Below are 19,922 nucleotides of genomic sequence, written 5' to 3'. Positions count from 1 at the left end.
CAATTCGACTGGGCATGCTCTCAATCAACTTCTGGGCCAAATCCTGACTGATAGCAACCCATTCTTTCATAATCACTTCTTGGAGTTTGTCAGAATTAGTGGGTTTTTGTTTGTCCACCCGCCTCTTGAGGATTGACCACAAGTTCTCAATGGGATTAAGATCTGGGGAGTTTCCAGGCCATGGACCCAAAATTTCAACGTTTTGGTCCCCGAGCCACTTAGTTATCACTTTTGCCTTATGGCACGGTGCTCCATCGTGCTGGAAAATGCATTGTTCTTCACCAAACTGTTGTTGGATTGTTGGAAGAAGTTGCTGTTGGAGGGTGTTTTGGTACCATTCTTTATTCATGGCTGTGTTTTTGGGCAAAATTGTGAGTGAGCCCACTCCCTTGGATGAGAAGCAACCCCACACATGAATGGTCTCAGGATGCTTTACTGTTGGCATGACACAGGACTGATGGTAGCGCTCACCTTTTCTTCTCCGGACAAGCCTTTTTCCAGATGCCCCAAACAATCGGAAAGAGGCTTCATCGGAGAATATGACTTTGCCCCAGTCCTCAGCAGTCCATTCGCCATACTTTTTGCAGAAGATCAATCTGTCCCTGATGTTTTTTTTGGAGAGAAGTGGCTTCTTTGCTGCCCTTCTTGACACTAGGCCATCTTCCAAAAGTCTTCGCCTCACTGTGCGTGCAGATGCGCTCACACCTGCCTGCTGTCATTCCTGAGCAAGCTCTGCACTGGTGGCACTCCGATCCCGCAGCTGAACCCTCTTTAGGAGACGATCCTGGCGCTTGCTGGACTTTCTTGGACACCCTGAAGCCTTCTTAACAAGAATTGAACCTCTTTCCTTGAAGTTCTTGATGATCCTATAAATTGTTGATTTAGGTGCAATCTTAGTAGCCACAATATCCTTGCCTGTGAAGCCACTTTTATGCAACGCAATGATGGCTGCACGCGTTTCTTTGCAGGTCACCATGGTTAACAATGGAAGAACAATGATTTCAAGCATCACCCTCCTTTTAACATGTCATGTCTGCCATTCTAACCCAATCAGCCTGACATAATGATCTCCAGCCTTGTGCTCGTCAACATTCTCACCTGAGTTAACAAGACGATTACTGAAATGATCTCAGCAGGTCTTTTAATGACAGCAATGAAATGCAGTGGAAAGTTTTTTTCGGGATTAAGTTAATTTTCATGGCAAAGAAGGACTATGCAATTCATCTGATCAGTCTTCATAACATTCTGGAGTATATGCAAATTGCTATTATAAGTTCTCATTCATTTAGCTCTCAGACGGAGAATTATAATCAGTCTTTATTGTTAGGTATTTATGGGGCCTGTGTTCAGACATCATTTTTGATGATATTGATGAATTGCAATGAGTTTTCAAAAGTCTATTTCAGTGGCTAAAGGTGACTGGCGCCCTCCAGTGAACCTTTTATTCAATGCATGACCCTTTAGTAGCCAACTATAAAGTCGGTGGAGCTTATGCCACTTAGGTGAAGAACTTCAAGTTAGTATTACATTATTATCAAATATAACCTATCTACACTTTTACCACCTGAAAAACTTCCTTGCTTTCCTTGGTTGCATTGCCTCAATGTATTTTCACTTATTTTAAAAAAGCAATAAACTTTGTCTCTGCAACAACATTTAGTGAAAGTTAAAGGCAATTTTTTAGCAAACACTAAAACTTAACAGACCTAAAATAAAGAACATAAGACTGATCTAAAAGGAAATGCTAAAATACCCAACCTCTCATGTCCTCCACAACACTGCACTCTCATTGGCCGATCAGTGACAGATGTGTCCAATCACAGCATTGTCACACCTCAGCACTGTATAAAAGTGCCTTACTCTAGTAGTTTTCACACACACACCAGCTGTACCCCAGAACTGGATGAGCCAAGACAAAAAAAAATACTGAAGTATTAAGAAACAGGTATGTTATTTAACTGTTTTACTGATGGCTGTAGTTTTTTCAGTAGCTCTATTGCAAGTCCCACAGACCACATTTTTGATAACTGTAATAATGACAGTCAGAAGGCATGATTGCTTCAACTTTTACAACTTAACATCTGTTTATAACTACAGAATATTCAGCATATGACCATTTTTTTCATAACACAAGCATCTAAGTCTCCTTTAGGATACAGAAGGCAGAAACTGAGCAAAACCTGAGGAAAGAAACAGTCATCAGCAAACGGTAAAGTTTACACTTAGCCTACTTTATGAAAAATACAATGGCATTTAGTGGTTGAATTATTTTATGATTACAGATTTAAGTGCACAAATCTTTTAACCAGTTCTTACAGTACAAAACAGTCCAATGTGCTATTTTACAGACTTTATATATTCTAAGAAGAAGAAAAAAACCTTTTAAATTAGAGGTGTTAAAAATGTCAGTTAATCTGACAATAAAAATTCATGTGTTTATAAGAAAAAAAAAAAACCTTTATAGTTATAATTTTCAAAGTGCTGCAGAGGCAACCTCAGATTACATGCTTAATTTCACAACAGATGTGGAGCAGTAAAACAAATGGCATATTGAATGCAGTTTTCTTTCTTTAGAACAATTTTTTAAGAATAAAAAAAAGATAAAGCCTGCAAATTTTAAATGAAAACACTATTTGTACTGTCATTTTCATTTAATGGGAATTTTAATGGGAACACCCCTTACATGTAGCATATAACAGGATGTTTGTGTTTGAATGAATATGTTTGAATGTACCGGTACTTTGTAAATTTCTAATACTTTAGTGAACAAATGTTTCTCTTTCTCTCAACAGCTTTTCAAAACACTGAAAATGGGAAATGATAACTCTGCTGAAACCTTTTGTGTAAGAAAGAGCTTCAAATGAACAAAGGTTCTTTATAGAACCATTTAGACAAAAAGTTTCTTCTATGGCATCATGAAGCACCTTTATTTTTAAGAGTGTACTTTGCAAATTTCTAATACTTTAGTGAACAAATGTTTCTCTGTCTCTCAACAGCTTTCCATCTTCAAAACACTGAAAATGGAGAAAGAACTTAGAAAGAATGCAACATGAGCTGAGAAAATGACAGAAGGAGAATGGAGGAAGAACTTAGAAGAGTGCAGTATGATGCAGAATTACAGAAAGCAAAAAATGAGCAAAGAATCCAAGAAGAAAGATATGCCCTCCAGGAACAACGCCAAAGAATTGAACATGAAAGAAATATACAGATGATGAAAGAAGAAGAGAAGAAGAGAATCTACAAAGAGAACAGATTTAAAGAGGAAGAAGAAAGGAAAAGAATTCACCTAGAGAAGCAAAATGAACAAAAAGAAAACAAGACAGTTGGTTAAACTGTTTCTGTGGTTTAATTTCTATTCATCATACAGAAATATAGATGCACATCACCTAAAAGATTGTGAAGATTTTATTTTTCTCTTCCATATGTCCACTGTAAAACACTTTGTAAACTTTTTGTTTTAAAAGATGCTATCAAAATAAAGTTCTACATTTTATTTTCACCATCAAAGAAGAGTATGCATATTTTTACTTACCTTATGAATTTTGTTTGACAGGCATGAGAAATTATCAACAGATTTGTTTTACCACTGACCTAGGAAATGATCCTGACATACACTTAAAATCATGAAAGGACAACAGTTTATTTTTTTGGCAAATAGAATTACTTGCTGCTGATCAATGGCCGGATGACAATAAAATCCATTTCAGTTTTTCTTTTCTTTTTATACTGAAAAGCACTTGAAGTATAGTGTGCACTGCTAAGCACTTGTTAGAAATAGTATCTAGCATTGAAAATGATTGTGGTTTGTGTATACAAATATATATCTAATTATATATTTATAATTATTATATATATATATATAACAAATAAATAAATACATACATAGACAGGTTTGCAAAAGCATACAGCATAGCCGTTTCTGCAAAACATACAGAGTTTGTCAATGTATGAAGAAATTATACATTTAACAAAATTTTTCAACTCTTTTACAGGTCTCTCCTTTACTGAAGCCAAAAGGATATACAATATATGTCTAAAATGTCTACAATTTGGTCCACAGTGCCCCAGTAAAATATTACTGCTAAATTTCTTGTCTGACAGTGGAGATTACAATGACTTTTAATAATATTTCAGCAATCATACAAGTGTTTTCTGTCTGCTGTTTAGAATCAGATCTAGTAATGCCAGATTTACAAATTAAACACTATTGATCTAATGTGTAGTGGTGCAATGGATCACAAAACTTATCAGTTTCTGAGTAATAGATCGGCTCATTTTTTTAGATCAGAAAGAAGACAAATAAGATGAATAAAAAGTCACTTAATAAAAAGTTCAAAAGAAAGTCCATTCAAAATAGAAATCTTTACCATCACTTTTTTAAATACATTTAACATATCTAACATATCAAGTAATAATAAATATAATAATATTTCCACAGTATTACTGTTTTAGTGTATTTTTGATCAAATAAATGCGCCCTTGATGAACATAAGAACCCTCTTAAAAAAAAAAATAAATTTAAAACCGTATGTTTTAAAAATTGATTTATTTCTGAGATGCAAAGCTGAAGAGCACATTAAATTGATTAAAAGTGACAGTAAATTTATAATGTTACAAAAGACTTCTATTTCAAATAAATGTAGTTCTTTTGAACTTTTAGTCATCAAAGAATCCTGAAAAAATCTATCATGGTTTCCACAAAAATATTAAACAGCACAACTGTTAGTAACACTTTACTTTACAGTGTCGGTTACACGTTACACGTACTTATTATAGCAGTAATAACAATAAATTAAGCATAATTACATACAACTATGCCTAAACCAAACCCTCATCCTAACCCTAACCATAAGTACATGTAGTTAATAAATACTACTCAGTACTTAATTACACTGTAACAAGAACACCGTAAAATAAAGTGTAACCTAACCATTCAATTATTCCAATCTTCTGACTGGCAATGTAAATTTATTAATAAATGTAATAATAATAATGTAATAATAATCATTTAATAATAATAATAATAAAAACACTTCACCCTTTAATACTTGCACTCTTTATTCTATTTCTAAGTACTTGTTTTCTTTTTATTTAAAAAAAGACAACCCTCTAACAGTTGCATTTCCTATTTGTTGTCTATGCTATCTAATTGTTTTCTTCTTTATTTATCTTAAAAATGACCCTCTAGCACTATTGTTCTCTATTCTTTCTCTATTTTTTCAACTTTTCTTTTTATGTAAAAAGAAATGTCCTTCCTAGCATTCTCTATTCTATTTACTTGTTTTCTTTTTATTTATTATATATATAAAAAAAAAACTTACTCCATGTACTGCGTTAGGCTAACTGAGACTTGTCACAGCACTTGTATATTATTTTTGTATATTTTGTTGGTTTTGTCCTCATTTGTAAGACTTTGGATGAAAGTGTCTACTAAATGACTAAATGTAATATCATTTTTTATTATTCATATATTTTATTATGTATATATTTCAGACTAGAAATACCCCTGAACTGAATGCAGACTGTGAATGCAAAGAATCAGTGAAAGCACATTCCAGAAACAAGGAAGCAAAAGTGCACAGACACAGAGCAAGAGGATCTAAATACAAAGATCCGCTGACAAGACTTTTAGCAAAAAGGAAGCAAAACTTGGATATTGTTACAGTGACACACATGCCCAAAAATGAAACTTTAGAGAGGTCACCAACTGCGCTTTTCTATGAGAATAGAAAACTTTTCTTAGAGAATAATGTTCTCTAAGGTTCACTTATAATGTATAATAAAAAAAAAAAAAAATTTAGAAGTAACAGGCTATTTTCTATCTTGTTTCAGTATCATCTTCTATCTTGACCAGTATCAAACTAGTCTGGAACAGACAATCCAACAGTGCTAAAAACCCCCATTTACTCACACTTATTTGTTGCGACTGTTGGATCCAGTATGGTCTGATCAGCACTGCATCATCTTTTACTTTCAGTCTTTCTGAAAAGCTTGCATCATACTGTCTCATTTCAAAATAAATCTGTATTAAAGTAAAGCAAGCAAACAAGACATGATCTGAAGCTCTTTCCTAATTTTACCCCATGTTTACACCAGATGCAAGGGGCTATAGATACTACTAGTACATCATAAAATGACACATTCCAAAATTAGCCATTTTCTGAGCTTAACCTGCAGAAACAGATGTGTCAAAAAAAAAAACAACAACTCAGATTGTTGTGTTGACAGCATTCTAACACATAATTGAAAAAAAAAATGTGTTTATGGAAAAAACAATACATAAGATTTATTTGATATGGTAGCACATAAAATGCTCTGAAATGAACAAAACAATTAACAAATATACAGTGTACCTCTTGTACCTCTGATTCAAGAATTTATCTTCCAAAATCTGGCAATACATTTTGGTAGTTCATGTTTAATCTCCTATCCTGAAAAGTCTGATTTGCAGAGATGGACTAAAATGAACTCCCAAAACTTACTGCCAGATTTTGGAAGATAAATTCTTGAATTCTTGAAATTCTCAAGAGAATGTGATGCTTGTCCTTCAAGAGTCACTCTCAACTTATCTGTCTATAAAGCCTATAAAAAAATAAACTGTCTTTATGTATTTCACAACACGTCAGCTTGTTATTCTTATTAAGTCAGGGGCATTTTTTTAGGATTTTTTACCAAGCAAAGTCTCTGAGAACCTGACACACTGTACTTCTGAAGACTCCAGGTAGGTTGCAGTTCTGGAAAATGGTGGCGCTGGAGACTAAATGGTTCCTGATGGTGTCACACCTAATTCTTCACCTTAATTCCTAATTCTTTTGCAGTTAACATGCATCTTTTCTTCTCCACCTGTTTTTCTGACCATGCAGACTCAACAAGCATTTCGCTGTCCAATGGTCAAGCCTTAACTTTGCAAATTCTTGTAATGCATTAGTATTCATTCTTCTCATAGGCATTTAATAATTTGGACTTTTCAGTCTGGGTTAAATATCTTTTTTGGGTCATTTTATCTGTAAAAAAAACATGCCTACTAATTATGCACACCTGAATATAAGGAGTTTTTCACTTCCAGCCTTCACGGACAGTTATATATCACTTACAAATGATTAAATACAAAATTAATAGTAGTTATTAAGATTGTTGTGGTTTGGAATTGGCAAAATGTGCTTGGGAAAAAAATATGACCAGATTATCAACATGCCTAATAATTATGCACACAGTGTATTAAACTTAAGACATTAGCGTCTGTTTTTTGACAGCCAATTATGTCATGCCTCTTGTCTTTTTAAAATGCAGCTGCTCCTGCTCTTTTCACTCTGGCCTGATTTGATGGGAATAACAATGCTGTTGGACTCTGTAGCCATCTGTGAGCTACAGCAGATAGTAATCTTTAAAATGCATAGTGCTGCAAAAATTTAATTTAAATTTATTGCTAATTAGTTGGGAAAATGGTGACAGTAGCAGTACGCAAGACAGAACACATTTGAAAAAAAGAGAAGAGATGTGAAAATAGAAGAACACGACTACACCAGTTGTCCACTGCACCACATCATTTTATAAACACCTAAAAGAGTACTGACAGTGACCCAGCCACAGACAATCTGGGAGTTCGAGCACATGCATCAGACTATATTTCATTGCAAGTAATGACAGAGTACCCATTTCTGTAGACGAGGGCCTTGCATGTGTTGTGGACAAGCTATTCAAGCTCTACTCTGGGAGCAACTTGTCCTGTCCACCACAGAATTTTGTCGCTTTCTATCTGAGACTGAGACATCTAATATTGAAACACACTCTGTTCCTCTATTGAAACATCTAATATTGCAACACACTCTGTCCCGAAATTACTACTTCCAACTCTGCTGCCTTCTTTTGGCCCAAATATATTCCTTGTCAAACACAACTAGCGGATGTAACAAAAAGTATTACTTGTACTCAATTAGAATTTTACAATATTTACAAGAGTGACTGACAATGAGAACAATTTCAAAATGTTTTATTATTTGTCTGATCTAAAATGTTTTCTTTAAATGTATCCAAAATAATTTTTTAAGATTCATTTTATTATCAGAAATGTTATTCACTAGTCTCATCTTGTTTCAGTTAACCGTAAGTATAACTGATGTTGGTAACAAGTTTTAATGAATACTGATGTTAATAGTGCATTACAACTGCATTTGGGTTATGAAGCAAGAATACAGGTTTTCTATGTATTTTTAAAATTGACTGTCTTTGACAGATTTAGAATGGTTTTGTTGTCTGATTTAAAAGGAATTATCTTTAAATGACCTGACTTTGAAATTAAGTTTATTAAGATTTTCCACTCTGCTTCAGTTAACCATAAATGCACTTGATGTTGGTAACAGTATTTAATGTATACTGTATTGTAGTGCCCCTGCCACGTAGTAATGGTGAGTTGTATTTCATTTGCTGGCATTGTAAAATAAAGGCATGAAATAGGTAGCAGCATGAATTTAGACAAATTTAACCCATCATATTGAAGTACCTGGGCGTCACCCATAAAATTCCCAGTGACAGGAATGGGCAGTTAACTATATGTGTGTGTGTGTGTGTGTGTAGGCAGCTAACAGGTAGCAAAAAGTCCTTTTGTAGATTCCAATTACAGCTAATGGCAAATAACATGCACAATTAGCAAAAAAAAAAAAAAAGTTAAAGTTAAAGTTAACTCAAATAAGCAGTAAACAAATGAATCCTAACCTACTAGCAGATATTTTTTCTAAACAACAAACACGCAAAACACGCACTCTTGGTGCGTCAACTGAAAATTGCTTTCACTTCTTTTGATATCATGCTGGACTGTGTACCTTGTCAGTTTTGTGCGCTTGCTTGGTCCTTTGTTGTGTTAAAGGAGTAGTTCACTTCCAGAACAAAAATTTACGGATAATGTACTCACGGATGGAACGGTTCACGGTAAAAAAAAAAAAAAAGGAACCGTACAGTTCTCGACATGGTTCGGCACGCACTATGGTTCAACTTAAATCTGACAATGCATCTGTAATATGGTTTGTTATAAATAACATCATGTAAAACAAACAGGGTTTGGCTAATGTATGTTTCTGTTGATGGATGCACATTCTGGCCTCCCAGTACATTACAACAACAGCAATGAAAAAAAAAGTGGACAAACCATTAATTCTTGTTCAATTCAAATGCTGTATGCTGAAAAATGAGCAGTCATTTATTCCGTCATCGTGCTGATAGCCTGCATGCACTGGTGAGACCTGAACAGCACACGCTGATATATGTGGTTAAACTAAACTCATTTAAGCCTTGCCAGCTTAAACATTTAAATGGCAGAGGATGCTTGCACGTACACACAATGAGAAGATTTGTGTGTGCACTCATTCGAAGCGCGCAAAACCGCCCCTCAGAATGCGCACAAATATTAAGCTCTCTCTGAAGCAGGGCCGCCTGCTAAGTGGGGACATTCGCAGGCCATGCCTCCCCAAACAAGTTACTTCCCACACTTTCCATCCTTTCCCCTCCTTGCTGAACGTGATCAATTTCGAAAGCGAAAGTAAAACCAATCAAAACAGCGCGCACAAGAAAGCGATTGCATTTAAACGATCCCACCCAGATCATAGATTGCACAAGAAAATCCTGATTGAATCTTGATTGAATAGCTTTTGTAACTTTAATAAAGATTAATCTTGAATTTATACAGTAAAAATAGCAAGGCTATTTTACATTTGATTACTTTATTCAATTTCTGTACCTAAAAACTAATGTTAGGCCTACCTAAAAAAAAAATAAAAACTGAAAATCGCTATTTATTTTATTTGTATCTTTACACTATTGTATTTATTTGTGCTGTTGCTTGTAGTTAGATAGATTATTCTTATTTTCTGTATTTTTATTTGACATCATAGTTTTTCCCTAAACATAGCACATACTGAACCGTACCAAAACCGTGACTCTAAAACCGTGATACATACCGAATCGTGAGTAAGTTGAATCGTTCCACCCTAAGTACACACCCCCATTGTCATCCAAGATGTTCATGCCTTTCTTTTTTCAGTCGCAAAGAAATTATGTTTTTTTTTTTTTAGGAAAAATTAAGAAGTTATCTCCATATAGTGGACTTCAGTAGTGCCCACGAGTTTGAAAGTCGAAAATGCAGTTTAAAGTTTAGCCCTTTGAAGCTGCATTGAAACTGCATTTTAGACGTTCAAACTTGCGGCCACCATTGAAGTCCACTAGATAGGAAATAACTCTTGAAATGTTTTCCTCAAAAAAACATAATTTCTTTACGACTGAAGAAAGAAAGGCATGAACATCTTGGATAACAACAGGGTGAGTACATTATCTGTACATTTTTGTTCTGGAAGTGAACTACTCCTTTAAATAGTAAAGTATGTTCAAGAGCCAGTGAAAAGACTTGAACGGTGTAAAATAAATACTCTTTGAGAAAAGCAGTCAATTAGCAGAAGTTGAAAGAAGCTTGTTTCACATCTATTTCAGTTTTTCTGAATGACCTTTCCCATGAACTTTCAAATCCCTATTTTTACTAACACTCGCAAACCACACATCACACGCTGGAGGCACAGCAATCCTGACATCCTGTGCATTTTGTCAATTTCTGCTAATACACTATTTTCTTCCCCTATTGGTCTCTGGAATTGTGGTCTGTGGTATACAAAGCATTTCATTACATCTATTACAAGTCATTCAAGGGTCAACCTCATGGCCTTGACGGAGACCTGGGTCAAACCAGAGGACACTGCTACACTTGCAGTACTCTCCAATAATTTCTCTTTTTATGAGCCAGAAAGAATGCATGTCCCTGTTCATCAATTTGCACTGGCTACCAATAGCTGCTTGCATAAACTGATGTTTACCTACATGTAAAGAATCAGTAAAACTGCATTCAACCAACAAGAAAGCAAAAGTAAAGGCACAGAGCAAGAGGATCTAAATACATATAACAAAAAAAAAAAAAAAAAAATCACTGACATGACTTTAAGAAAAAAGGAAGCAAAACTTGGATACTGTTACTGAAACTGAAACTTGAAATGCAATTTTTTGAAACATTTTTATAATACAAAAAAAGGTCCAGCAGCAATGTAACAGGAAACCAGCATTCAGGCATATAAAAAAAAAAAAGATTTACACAGAAGCTGTTGCTTGGTTGACTTTACCTGCATATTAATTTATTAAGTTCTTGAAAGGCAATGTGGGAAGGGGACATTGCTCAAAAGCACTTCAATATTAGTCTATCACAACATCACAAGTCCTTTAAGACATATATCTGAAAAATATGTTTTATGACCAAGTAGCTGTTGTTTTGACCTATTAAAGAAAAAAAAAATCTTAATCTTGTTTTGTGATGTAAATGCTAAAGGACGAATGACCAGCACGTACCTTTTAAGTAAAGAAAAAAGTGGTGCTCCAAACTTACTGATAAACAAAATGAAGTAGAGAAATGGTTGTTATAAGTTCAACTGATGAAAGCAAAAATACTGCGATAAACAGTAAAATAATTTTTACAATGCAGGTTTTTATACATTTATTTTTAAGGCAAACAAATTCAAATACAGACCTACGACTCTATTAATCTGCAGATTTAAAAGTTAATAACGATTAAAGCTAACTGAAAGTTTGACCAGATTAGATTTTGCTTTTTTTTTTTTAACTTAAATTATATAGCTGTGACTGAAATACAGTTTGTTTCTGTTACATAAAGCAAATCACTGTACATGTAAAGACCTAGAAACCTTTATATATTTAATTTTTTATTAGTTTGTTTATTAGTTGCCACAAGCAACTCGTCACAGTACATACATGTCTTTCAGACCATGTCTACACAATTTTATTTTCTATTTAAGAGACTTGTCACTTGCCCAATCACACTGTTTTAAGGTGTGGCCTTAACTCTATAAAACCCCAGCACTCAGTTCACAATGATCAGGGTCTGAAACTCACACTGAAAAGGACAAATCATTCTGCAACAATATACTGGATGAAAAAAGGTATGTTGTATTAAATGATGTTATCTCTGAAATGCTGTACTGGGACATAAGTACAAAAGGGTCTCTTTTACATATAAGATGCTCTAGTAATTGCCCAATAATTGCTCTATAGACAGCATAGTTTTATTTGATATATGTGACCCTGGACCACAAAACCAGTCATAAGGGTACATTTTTCTAAATTGAGATTTATACATAATCTAAAAGCTGAATAAATAAGCTTTCAATTGATGTTGTTAGCATAGGACAATATTTGGCCGAGATACAACTATTTGAATATCTGGAATCTGAGGGCGCAAAAAGTATCTAAATACTAAGAAAATCGACTTTAAAGTTGTCCAAATAAAGTTTATAATAATGCATATTACTAATCAAAAACTAAGTTTTATATATATTTACAGTAGGAATTTTGCACAATATATTCATGGCACAGGATCTTTGCTTAATTTCCTAATGATTTTTGGCATAAAAGAAAAATCAATCATTTTGACCCATACAGTGTATTTTTGGCTATTGCTACAACTATACCCCAGCGACTTAAGGCTGGTTTTGTGGTCCAGGGTCACATATTGTTATTTTGCAGGTGTTTATACAGGTGACAAAAACAGAACCTGTATTTTTTTCTTCTGAAATTTAGCAGCTTTTTTTTTTTTTTTTTGTTAAATGAAGGTTAATCTTGACAACTTCTCACCATGCTGTCAACAATTATATGTACTACTGTTAAAATGCCCTTTATGTGAAGCTTTTACTGTCTCACACTTTTCCTGAACATTCATTATTAAATATTTAAAATCTGAATCAGAATCAGAAGTAGCTTTATTCTCCAGGTGTGCACAAACACACAGGTATTTGCTGTGTTTTTTTTAAGGTAAAACTAAGATAATCCAAAGAAAGAAAATGTAAAAATGATTTTATATATCTTTTACTCACCCTTACAAAGTGCCAAACCTGCCTGACTTTCTTCCATGTTTTCCAACACAGAAAGAGTCTGTGTTTTTTTTTTTTTTTTTTTAAATCAAAACCCCAAACAACCAATCAAATATAAAATATTTCAGATATTAAATATTGCTAATGAATTCTGATATATCCTGACTATATCAGGTTCTGTTTTATCACCTCTTTCATTCTTTTGGTCATCAAATCCACAAAAAAAACCTTCTTCTAAGTACTTTAAAAAAAAAAAAAAAAAAATACAATGATCTAAATTTATGCTTGTTTTGTCAACTTTTAGAAAGATGTCTGACTCTGAGACCATTGAACTGGCTTGTCTTGGCCGCCCTTTTCAATTAGGAATGCTTTACGACTGCCGGAGAGATCGCCTCATTCCAGGTAAAAACATTTTCAAGATTTCAATTATCTTAAATGAAGTCAGCTAAAATGGGCCAAATAAGGTTGTAGTGTCATATCTCTTTTTTTTTTTACAGTCAATCACAATAACTGATCTTGATTGTTTGCTTCAACACTTGTTGATATGCAACAATAATTTTGAATGGTCTGAGTTTTTAATGTGGGCAGGGCAGAGCGTTACATGATATAGTAAATTTTATTAATCACTATTCATTCTACTAAAACAATTATAAGTAATCTTACCAACAAAGCAAAGGTTTATGAAGAATGTTTTGACATGCTCTTTCAAATAAAAAAGTTTAATTTAAAAAAGAAATTTCAATTTTTGTGAAAAAGGTCATTTTAGGTAGAAATGGCTGGTTAAGCTAAAATGGTCAACAATTTTTAGCTAAAATGGGCTGCATAAGGACAAGCAAATAAGACAAGAAGATGTATCCAAGAAAATGAACAGAAGTGAAAGGAAAGGGAAAGAAAGCAAGATGTCACTAAAATGGGCTGCATACATGCACACACTTTTACACAGAAATTGAGGGTGAAAATATGTTTATAGGCCAAGATATGTATTCATACAAAAATCTTAACAGTCTTTAAAAAAATGCCGACAGTTGCAGACAGTATGGGAGGAGGACAAGCAAAGAAAGACAAGAGAAAGAAGAGAGAAGGGAAAGGGAAAGAAAGGTGCAGTGTTAAGACCTACAGTAGCTAGGAAATCTTAAAGTGTTTTTTTGTTTAGTTTTGTTTTTGTCAAAGATGTCAAAAAATGTTCTAATAAATGTTCTAATAAACAAAATGTCTGATGAATATTTGACAAGCATACACACATGCACACAAAAGAGCCAATGCATTTCTTATTTGATGGTATTATAAGTCTTATATTATAATACATTTAGGCCTATAGTGTTGTTGCTATGGCACACTAAAGACAATAGTGGCAATTTACTGTTAAAAATAAAATGATTTCAGCCAAAATTACCTGTGTTGTTTGCTTTTCATATTGGCCCATTTTACCTGAACATTGTGCCGTGGCTCAAGAGGGTACCTGCTGATACCTGCTAATACTCTTGTAAACTTGTATAATTTTAAAACAATTATACTTTTTCACATTTAAAAAGCATTTATATTTTAAAAGACCCATGCCAATCTATAAAAATATCATCAGATCTCATGCATAGCTTATCTGATGGTATTATAAGTCATTTACCTGACTTCACCCTATATGTATAACTAAACACGACATGCTTTGCGCCAATGTTACTGTTTTTTCTGCCATGACTAAATGAACAAAAACTACTCATAGTCAAATTTAGGGATTTTTATATACTTCATTTATTATGTTAATATTATGGCAATATATTGTTATTATTACTTTAAATATTAACATGATCACGTTATATTATTCTCTGGTAAACAGAGATAAATTATACATATTAGAGTGATATCAGAGCTCCTCCAACCGTTTCACCATTTGTATCATGTATCACTCCGCTTGCTGTATTTCTCACAGTGAGTGTCATGGAATGTTTTTGTGACACTAAATTCTTAGGTGAGAATGTATTTATTTGAACTGCAAATATGCGGTTTGTTAAAAAAATAACGTCTATTTGAAAAATTGCCTCAACGTTTTCGGAGACACAAGCTCATAAACCAATCGAAAGCGTCTCACCACAGTCAGATCTTCTGGAATGTACTGGTGGCTTTGATGTTTTTGTAGTGGTTAAACATGATGTGAAATTCATTTTTGGGTAAATCTAATGGACAGTCTTTGGTTTATGTAACTTCAATGCTGTATATCAGAGCGCTGTGTTTGTACTTGACTGAATTTCCTAGCAACTTTTATGATGTCTGTTGTTGTTGTTTATTAAATATTATTATTCAATAAATAATATTTTATATAAATAATAGTGGTATTTAGTATTAGGAAACAGTGTGCATGTGTGTGTTCATTATGGTTATTTTAGTTACATTGTTCTGCCATTAGATGATGGATAGAGGATAGATAGAGTCAGCAGTAAAGACTTTTAAATTGAAAAATGCAGTTTTGACCAAGGAAGTTATTTTTTCTTTCAAAAAGCTTGTATACAGCCAACAAATTCACAGAGCAGCAGTGCTGTCAAGAATCACCCTTAAAGGGTTACTCCACCCCAAAATGAAAATTTTGCCATTAATCACTTACCCCCATGTCCAAACCCATAAAAGCTTCATTCGTCTACGGAACACAATTTAAGATGTTTTGGATGAAAACCAAGAGGCTTTGGGCAATGAAGTATATCTTTATTAACAACCCGCATATTTGAAGTCTAAACAAATACATTCTTGCCTAAAAAACTCAAAACAGTATTATTTTTAAAATTAAAGTGGATTTGAGCATCCAAAATGTCACTCACTGTGAGAAATACTGTAAGTGGAGTGATACAAACGGTGAAAAGGTTGAAGTTCTGTTATCACTCTAATATCACAATGTCTATGTTTTTATTTATTATTATTTATTTTTTATTTGTTCAAGGAATAACCCTTTGGGATGCTGAGATGCTGCAGAAGAATATTAATGTACGGCCACAGCCAAACACTGACTTCAAAATCATTGCCTCAGATTCAAGCGAAGACAAAGTCAGTGCTCTTAATGTCTCTGCATCTCTTGAAGCCAGCTTTATGAGTGGATTAGTCAGTGTGAAAGGGTCAGCAGACTTTTTAAATGACAAGAAGTCATCGAAACATCAGTCTCGAGTCACCTTACATTATCATACAACCTCACGCTTTGAGCAGTTAACTATGGAGCACCTTGGCGCAGGGAATGTAAAGCACTCTAATGTATTTCAGGAGGGCTCAGCCACACATGTTGTTACGGCTCTACTGTATGGAGCTCAAGCATTCTTCATTTTTGATCGTGAGGTTTCATCCAATGAAAACCATCAAAAGATACAAGGTGACCTCCAAGCATCAATCAAAAAGATTCCTACAATATCAATAGAGGGTCAGGCATCTTTGAAAATGAATGACATGGAACAAGAGAAAATGACAAGTTCAGCTGCACTTTTCATGGAGATTTTGCTCTGGAAAACAATCCGGTCTCCTATACTGATGCCATCAAGGTGTACTCAGAGCTACCAAAACTGTTGGGAGAACATGGAGAGAATGCCGTGCCCATGACTGCATGGCTTTACCCTCTGAAAAAACTAGATTCAGCAGCCGCTCAGTTAGTCAGGGAGATCAGTGTTAGCCTGATACGACGAGTCCAACGAATCATGGATGAACTGCATAATTGTGACATTCAATGTCAAGATCTGATGAGGAACAGTATTGCCATTCAATTCCCTGAAATCACAGCTAAGATCAGAAAATGTAAAAACCTCTGTTCAGATTATAAAATTGTTTTTCAGAAACATCTCTGCAAGGTTCTTCCATCCATAAGGGGTGGAGGAAAAGAAGAACAGGAGCTTGTTGATACCCTGAATGACAAAGAAAGATCCCCATTTAACGGTGCTCTGGTAACCAAGTATCTAAATGACCGAGAGCGAGAGATGAATGTTGTGAGATCGTACCTCGACATCATGAAAGATGTTCCTGTTCTTTCATCCAGCAACGAGTTGGACAAAGTTGTCTTGAAAGCATCCAATAACTATGTGATAGCTTTTGCACTCACTTCCTTAAATGAAAAGGAACCGTACCTTTCAGACTTGGAGAATTACCTGAAGGCTCAATCCTGTAACAATGGAGAGCAAATAAGTTATGATCAAAACTCCTCAAAGAAGACAGAGAAATGGTTTTCATCAGAAGATGCAACTACATTGACTAGGGAAACCATACAGGCCTTCCTAGATTTTAAAGAAGCCAATAAAGGAAGAACGAACATTGAATTCTGCATTGCATCAATCCCAGATGAACGCAGCACCGCCTCTTCAATTCACGTTTATGAAAGAGGGAGACTCATCAGCTCAGAGTATGAACTTCCCTCAAAACCACCAATGCCGGTTTTCTTGAGTGCTGAACATGACTGCATACATCTGCAAATCAAACCTCCTGACCACGGTGTTAAGTTTGTGAACTCGTACTGTATTTCATATCAGTCTGCTCAGAGCTCTGAATGGACAGAGGTGTTTACTGATGGGGTTCCTGATCAGGTCACTGTCAAGCAGTTAAAACCACATAAAGAATATTGTTTTACCTGCAAGGCTGTGTGTCGTCCAGGAGTAAGTCTGACAAGTGACACAACATCATTCTTCAGGACTCGTCCATGTGCTCCTCCTGGAGCACCTACAATAAAACAAGTGGAATCTGAGACTGCAACTGTAGTCTGGGATGTTCCTACATCTGTGGGTGAGGATGTTCTGATCACTGGTTATGTGTTGGAGTTCAGAGAATGTGCAAAGGATCAAGAAAATGAAAAGTCTTGGAAGTCTGTGAAATCTACAAACAGGGAGTGCACTCTTGAGGGACTGAAACAAGACAAAGATTACACAGTCAGAGTTTATGCAAACTGTGGAAATGATGGAGTGAGTCTCCCCAGTCCTGAAACTGTGTTTTCAGCCAGTTTTAAGGGTAAAGAATCAAATAAAGATGGGAGTGGGTTGTTCTTGACTCAGTCTTCACGAATAAAAAGGGGCAATCCATCAGTTTATTCACTGGTACTACACCAAAAAACGGCAGAGAATGTAAGTTTTAATCAGTATGTTTTCGGAAGAAAAGTGGAGGATGTGAAAAACAAAGTCATTCTTCTTTTGGGATCAACAGGTGCAGGAAAAACCACGCTCATCAACGTGATGGCCAATTACGTACTGGGCATAAAGTGGCAGGATGCATATCGCTTTAAACTAATCAATGAAGTGACCAATCGCACACAGGCTGAGAGTCAGACATCTATCGTCTCATCTTTTGAGCTGTACAATCAGCCTGGCTTTGAAATTCCCTACTCCCTCACAATTGTAGACACACCAGGATTTGGTGACACAAGAGGAATCGCACATGATAAACTGATTACAGAGCAGATCAAAAGCTTCCTTTGTAGCCCTTTGGGAATCGATCACATTGATGCCATCTGCTTCGTCGTCCAAGCCTCTCTTGCCCGCCTGAGTGCCAACCAGAAATACATCTTTGACTCAGTCTTGTCAATTTTTGGCAAAGACATCGCAGAGAACATCCTAGTTCTGGTGACATTTGCAGATGGTAAAGACATCCCAGTTTTAGAAGCCATTAAAGCAGCAGATCTGCCCTGTCAAAAGAATAAAAAGGGACAGCCCACCCATTTCAAGTTCAACAACTCAGCTGTGTATGCAGACAAAAAAATAGTACAGCCTACAACCTCTGACAATGATTCAGATGATGATAATGAGGATGATGGAGGAGATAAACTGACAGAGCTTGTCTGGGAAAAAACCTTTAAACAGATGAAGGCTTTTTTCAAAACACTGGGGACCATTGAAAGTAAAGATCTCACACTGACTATAAAGGTCTTGGAGGAACGAGAGCGCCTTGAGAAAGCCATGGCAAGTCTGACCCCCCAAATAACTGCAGGTCTCTCTAAACTGACTGAGATAAAAAAATTCAAGCAATGTTTGGAAAGTGAGAGTGACAGCATGGCACAAAATGAGAATTTCGAACAAGAGGTAGAGGTGATGAAAGCAAACAGAACCCCTGTAAACTGTTTTACCATGAATTGCAACACTTGCTTCTTCACATGCCACTCCAACTGCTTCCTCCCTGCAGAAGATGCTGTGCAAACTTGTGCTGTGATGGAGAATGACCACTGCATTATCTGCCCTGAAAACTGCCATTACTCTGCTCATTCAAGGGAAAATTTCATGTGGACGTATGAAACAAAAAAAGAGACAAAAACCATTAAAGAGCTAAAAGACAACTTCATGGCTGCTAAAGGAAAGTTCATGGACACAAAGCAAATGCTTGATGCACTTGAAAATGAATTCAATGTAATTGAGGACAAACTAATGAAGCTGATCAAATTGTCCTCTGATTGCTTAAGAAGACTAGATGAAATTGCACTGAAGCCAAAATCTCTCTCCACAGCGGAATACCTCGAAATCCTGATCAAAACCGAGAAAGAGGAAAAAAGTCCTGGCTTTGAGGACCGCATTGCTGGACTTGAGAAGATGAAACAAGAAACTCTCATCCTGGAAAAGATTGCTAAAGGAGAAAGTTTGCTTGAAAAAGAGCGCAAAATCATGGTGGAGAGAGAGAAGCGAATGAAGACTCTTGCCATGAAAGTTGTGAAGATAAAGAACGCTTTTAGTGCCTTATAGCCACAGAGCAATCAAAAGGATTAAAACAATGAAAGCTGATTATTATAAGAGAATTAGGAAATAAATTTATTTGCTTAACATGGTGTTGCTTAATGAACATTAATGCTTAATTTACATGTGGATCAAACCTCATCAAGAATAGAGAACATCAAGAATGTTGAATTTAAGAGTAATTTTAAGCTGTTTTTTGTCTCTTTAATGATGCAAAGTTTTTTTTTTATTTTACTTTTTTTACTTTAGTTACTTTAGATAAAAACATAATGTATATGTAAAAGTCTTTACATGTGTCTTTGTGTTTAGTCTTTCAAAATCATGCAAACATCCAAATACTGTAAAATAT

General features: G+C 35.0%; 1 protein-coding gene and 1 long non-coding RNA gene across 2 annotated transcripts; both read left to right on the top strand.

Annotated features, from left to right (window-relative positions):
- The first annotated feature begins 1,725 nt into the window (after positions 1 to 1,725).
- Positions 1,726 to 2,835, top strand: LOC127175090 (uncharacterized). Its single transcript, XR_007828941.1, has 3 exons — positions 1,726 to 1,945; positions 2,153 to 2,209; positions 2,793 to 2,835. It is a non-coding gene; the product is annotated as an uncharacterized LOC127175090 (long non-coding RNA).
- Positions 2,836 to 11,931: 9,096 nt separating this feature from the next.
- On the top strand, positions 11,932 to 19,593 carry LOC127175043 (uncharacterized). The gene is given in 4 exon segments (XM_051125874.1): positions 11,932 to 11,984; positions 13,216 to 13,313; positions 15,835 to 16,341; positions 16,344 to 19,593. Coding segments are annotated over 3 exon segments (3,840 nt in total). The 5' UTR covers positions 11,932 to 11,984; positions 13,216 to 13,219; the 3' UTR covers positions 19,583 to 19,593.
- The last annotated feature ends 329 nt before the right edge of the window (positions 19,594 to 19,922 follow it).

The sequence above is a fragment of the Labeo rohita genome, chromosome 2 (assembly GCF_022985175.1).
Source record: "Labeo rohita strain BAU-BD-2019 chromosome 2, IGBB_LRoh.1.0, whole genome shotgun sequence".
In the NCBI taxonomy this organism is placed as follows: Eukaryota; Metazoa; Chordata; class Actinopteri; order Cypriniformes; family Cyprinidae; genus Labeo; species Labeo rohita.
The sequence above is the reverse complement of the archived record's forward strand: the minus strand, read 5'-3'. Positions and strand labels throughout refer to the sequence as shown.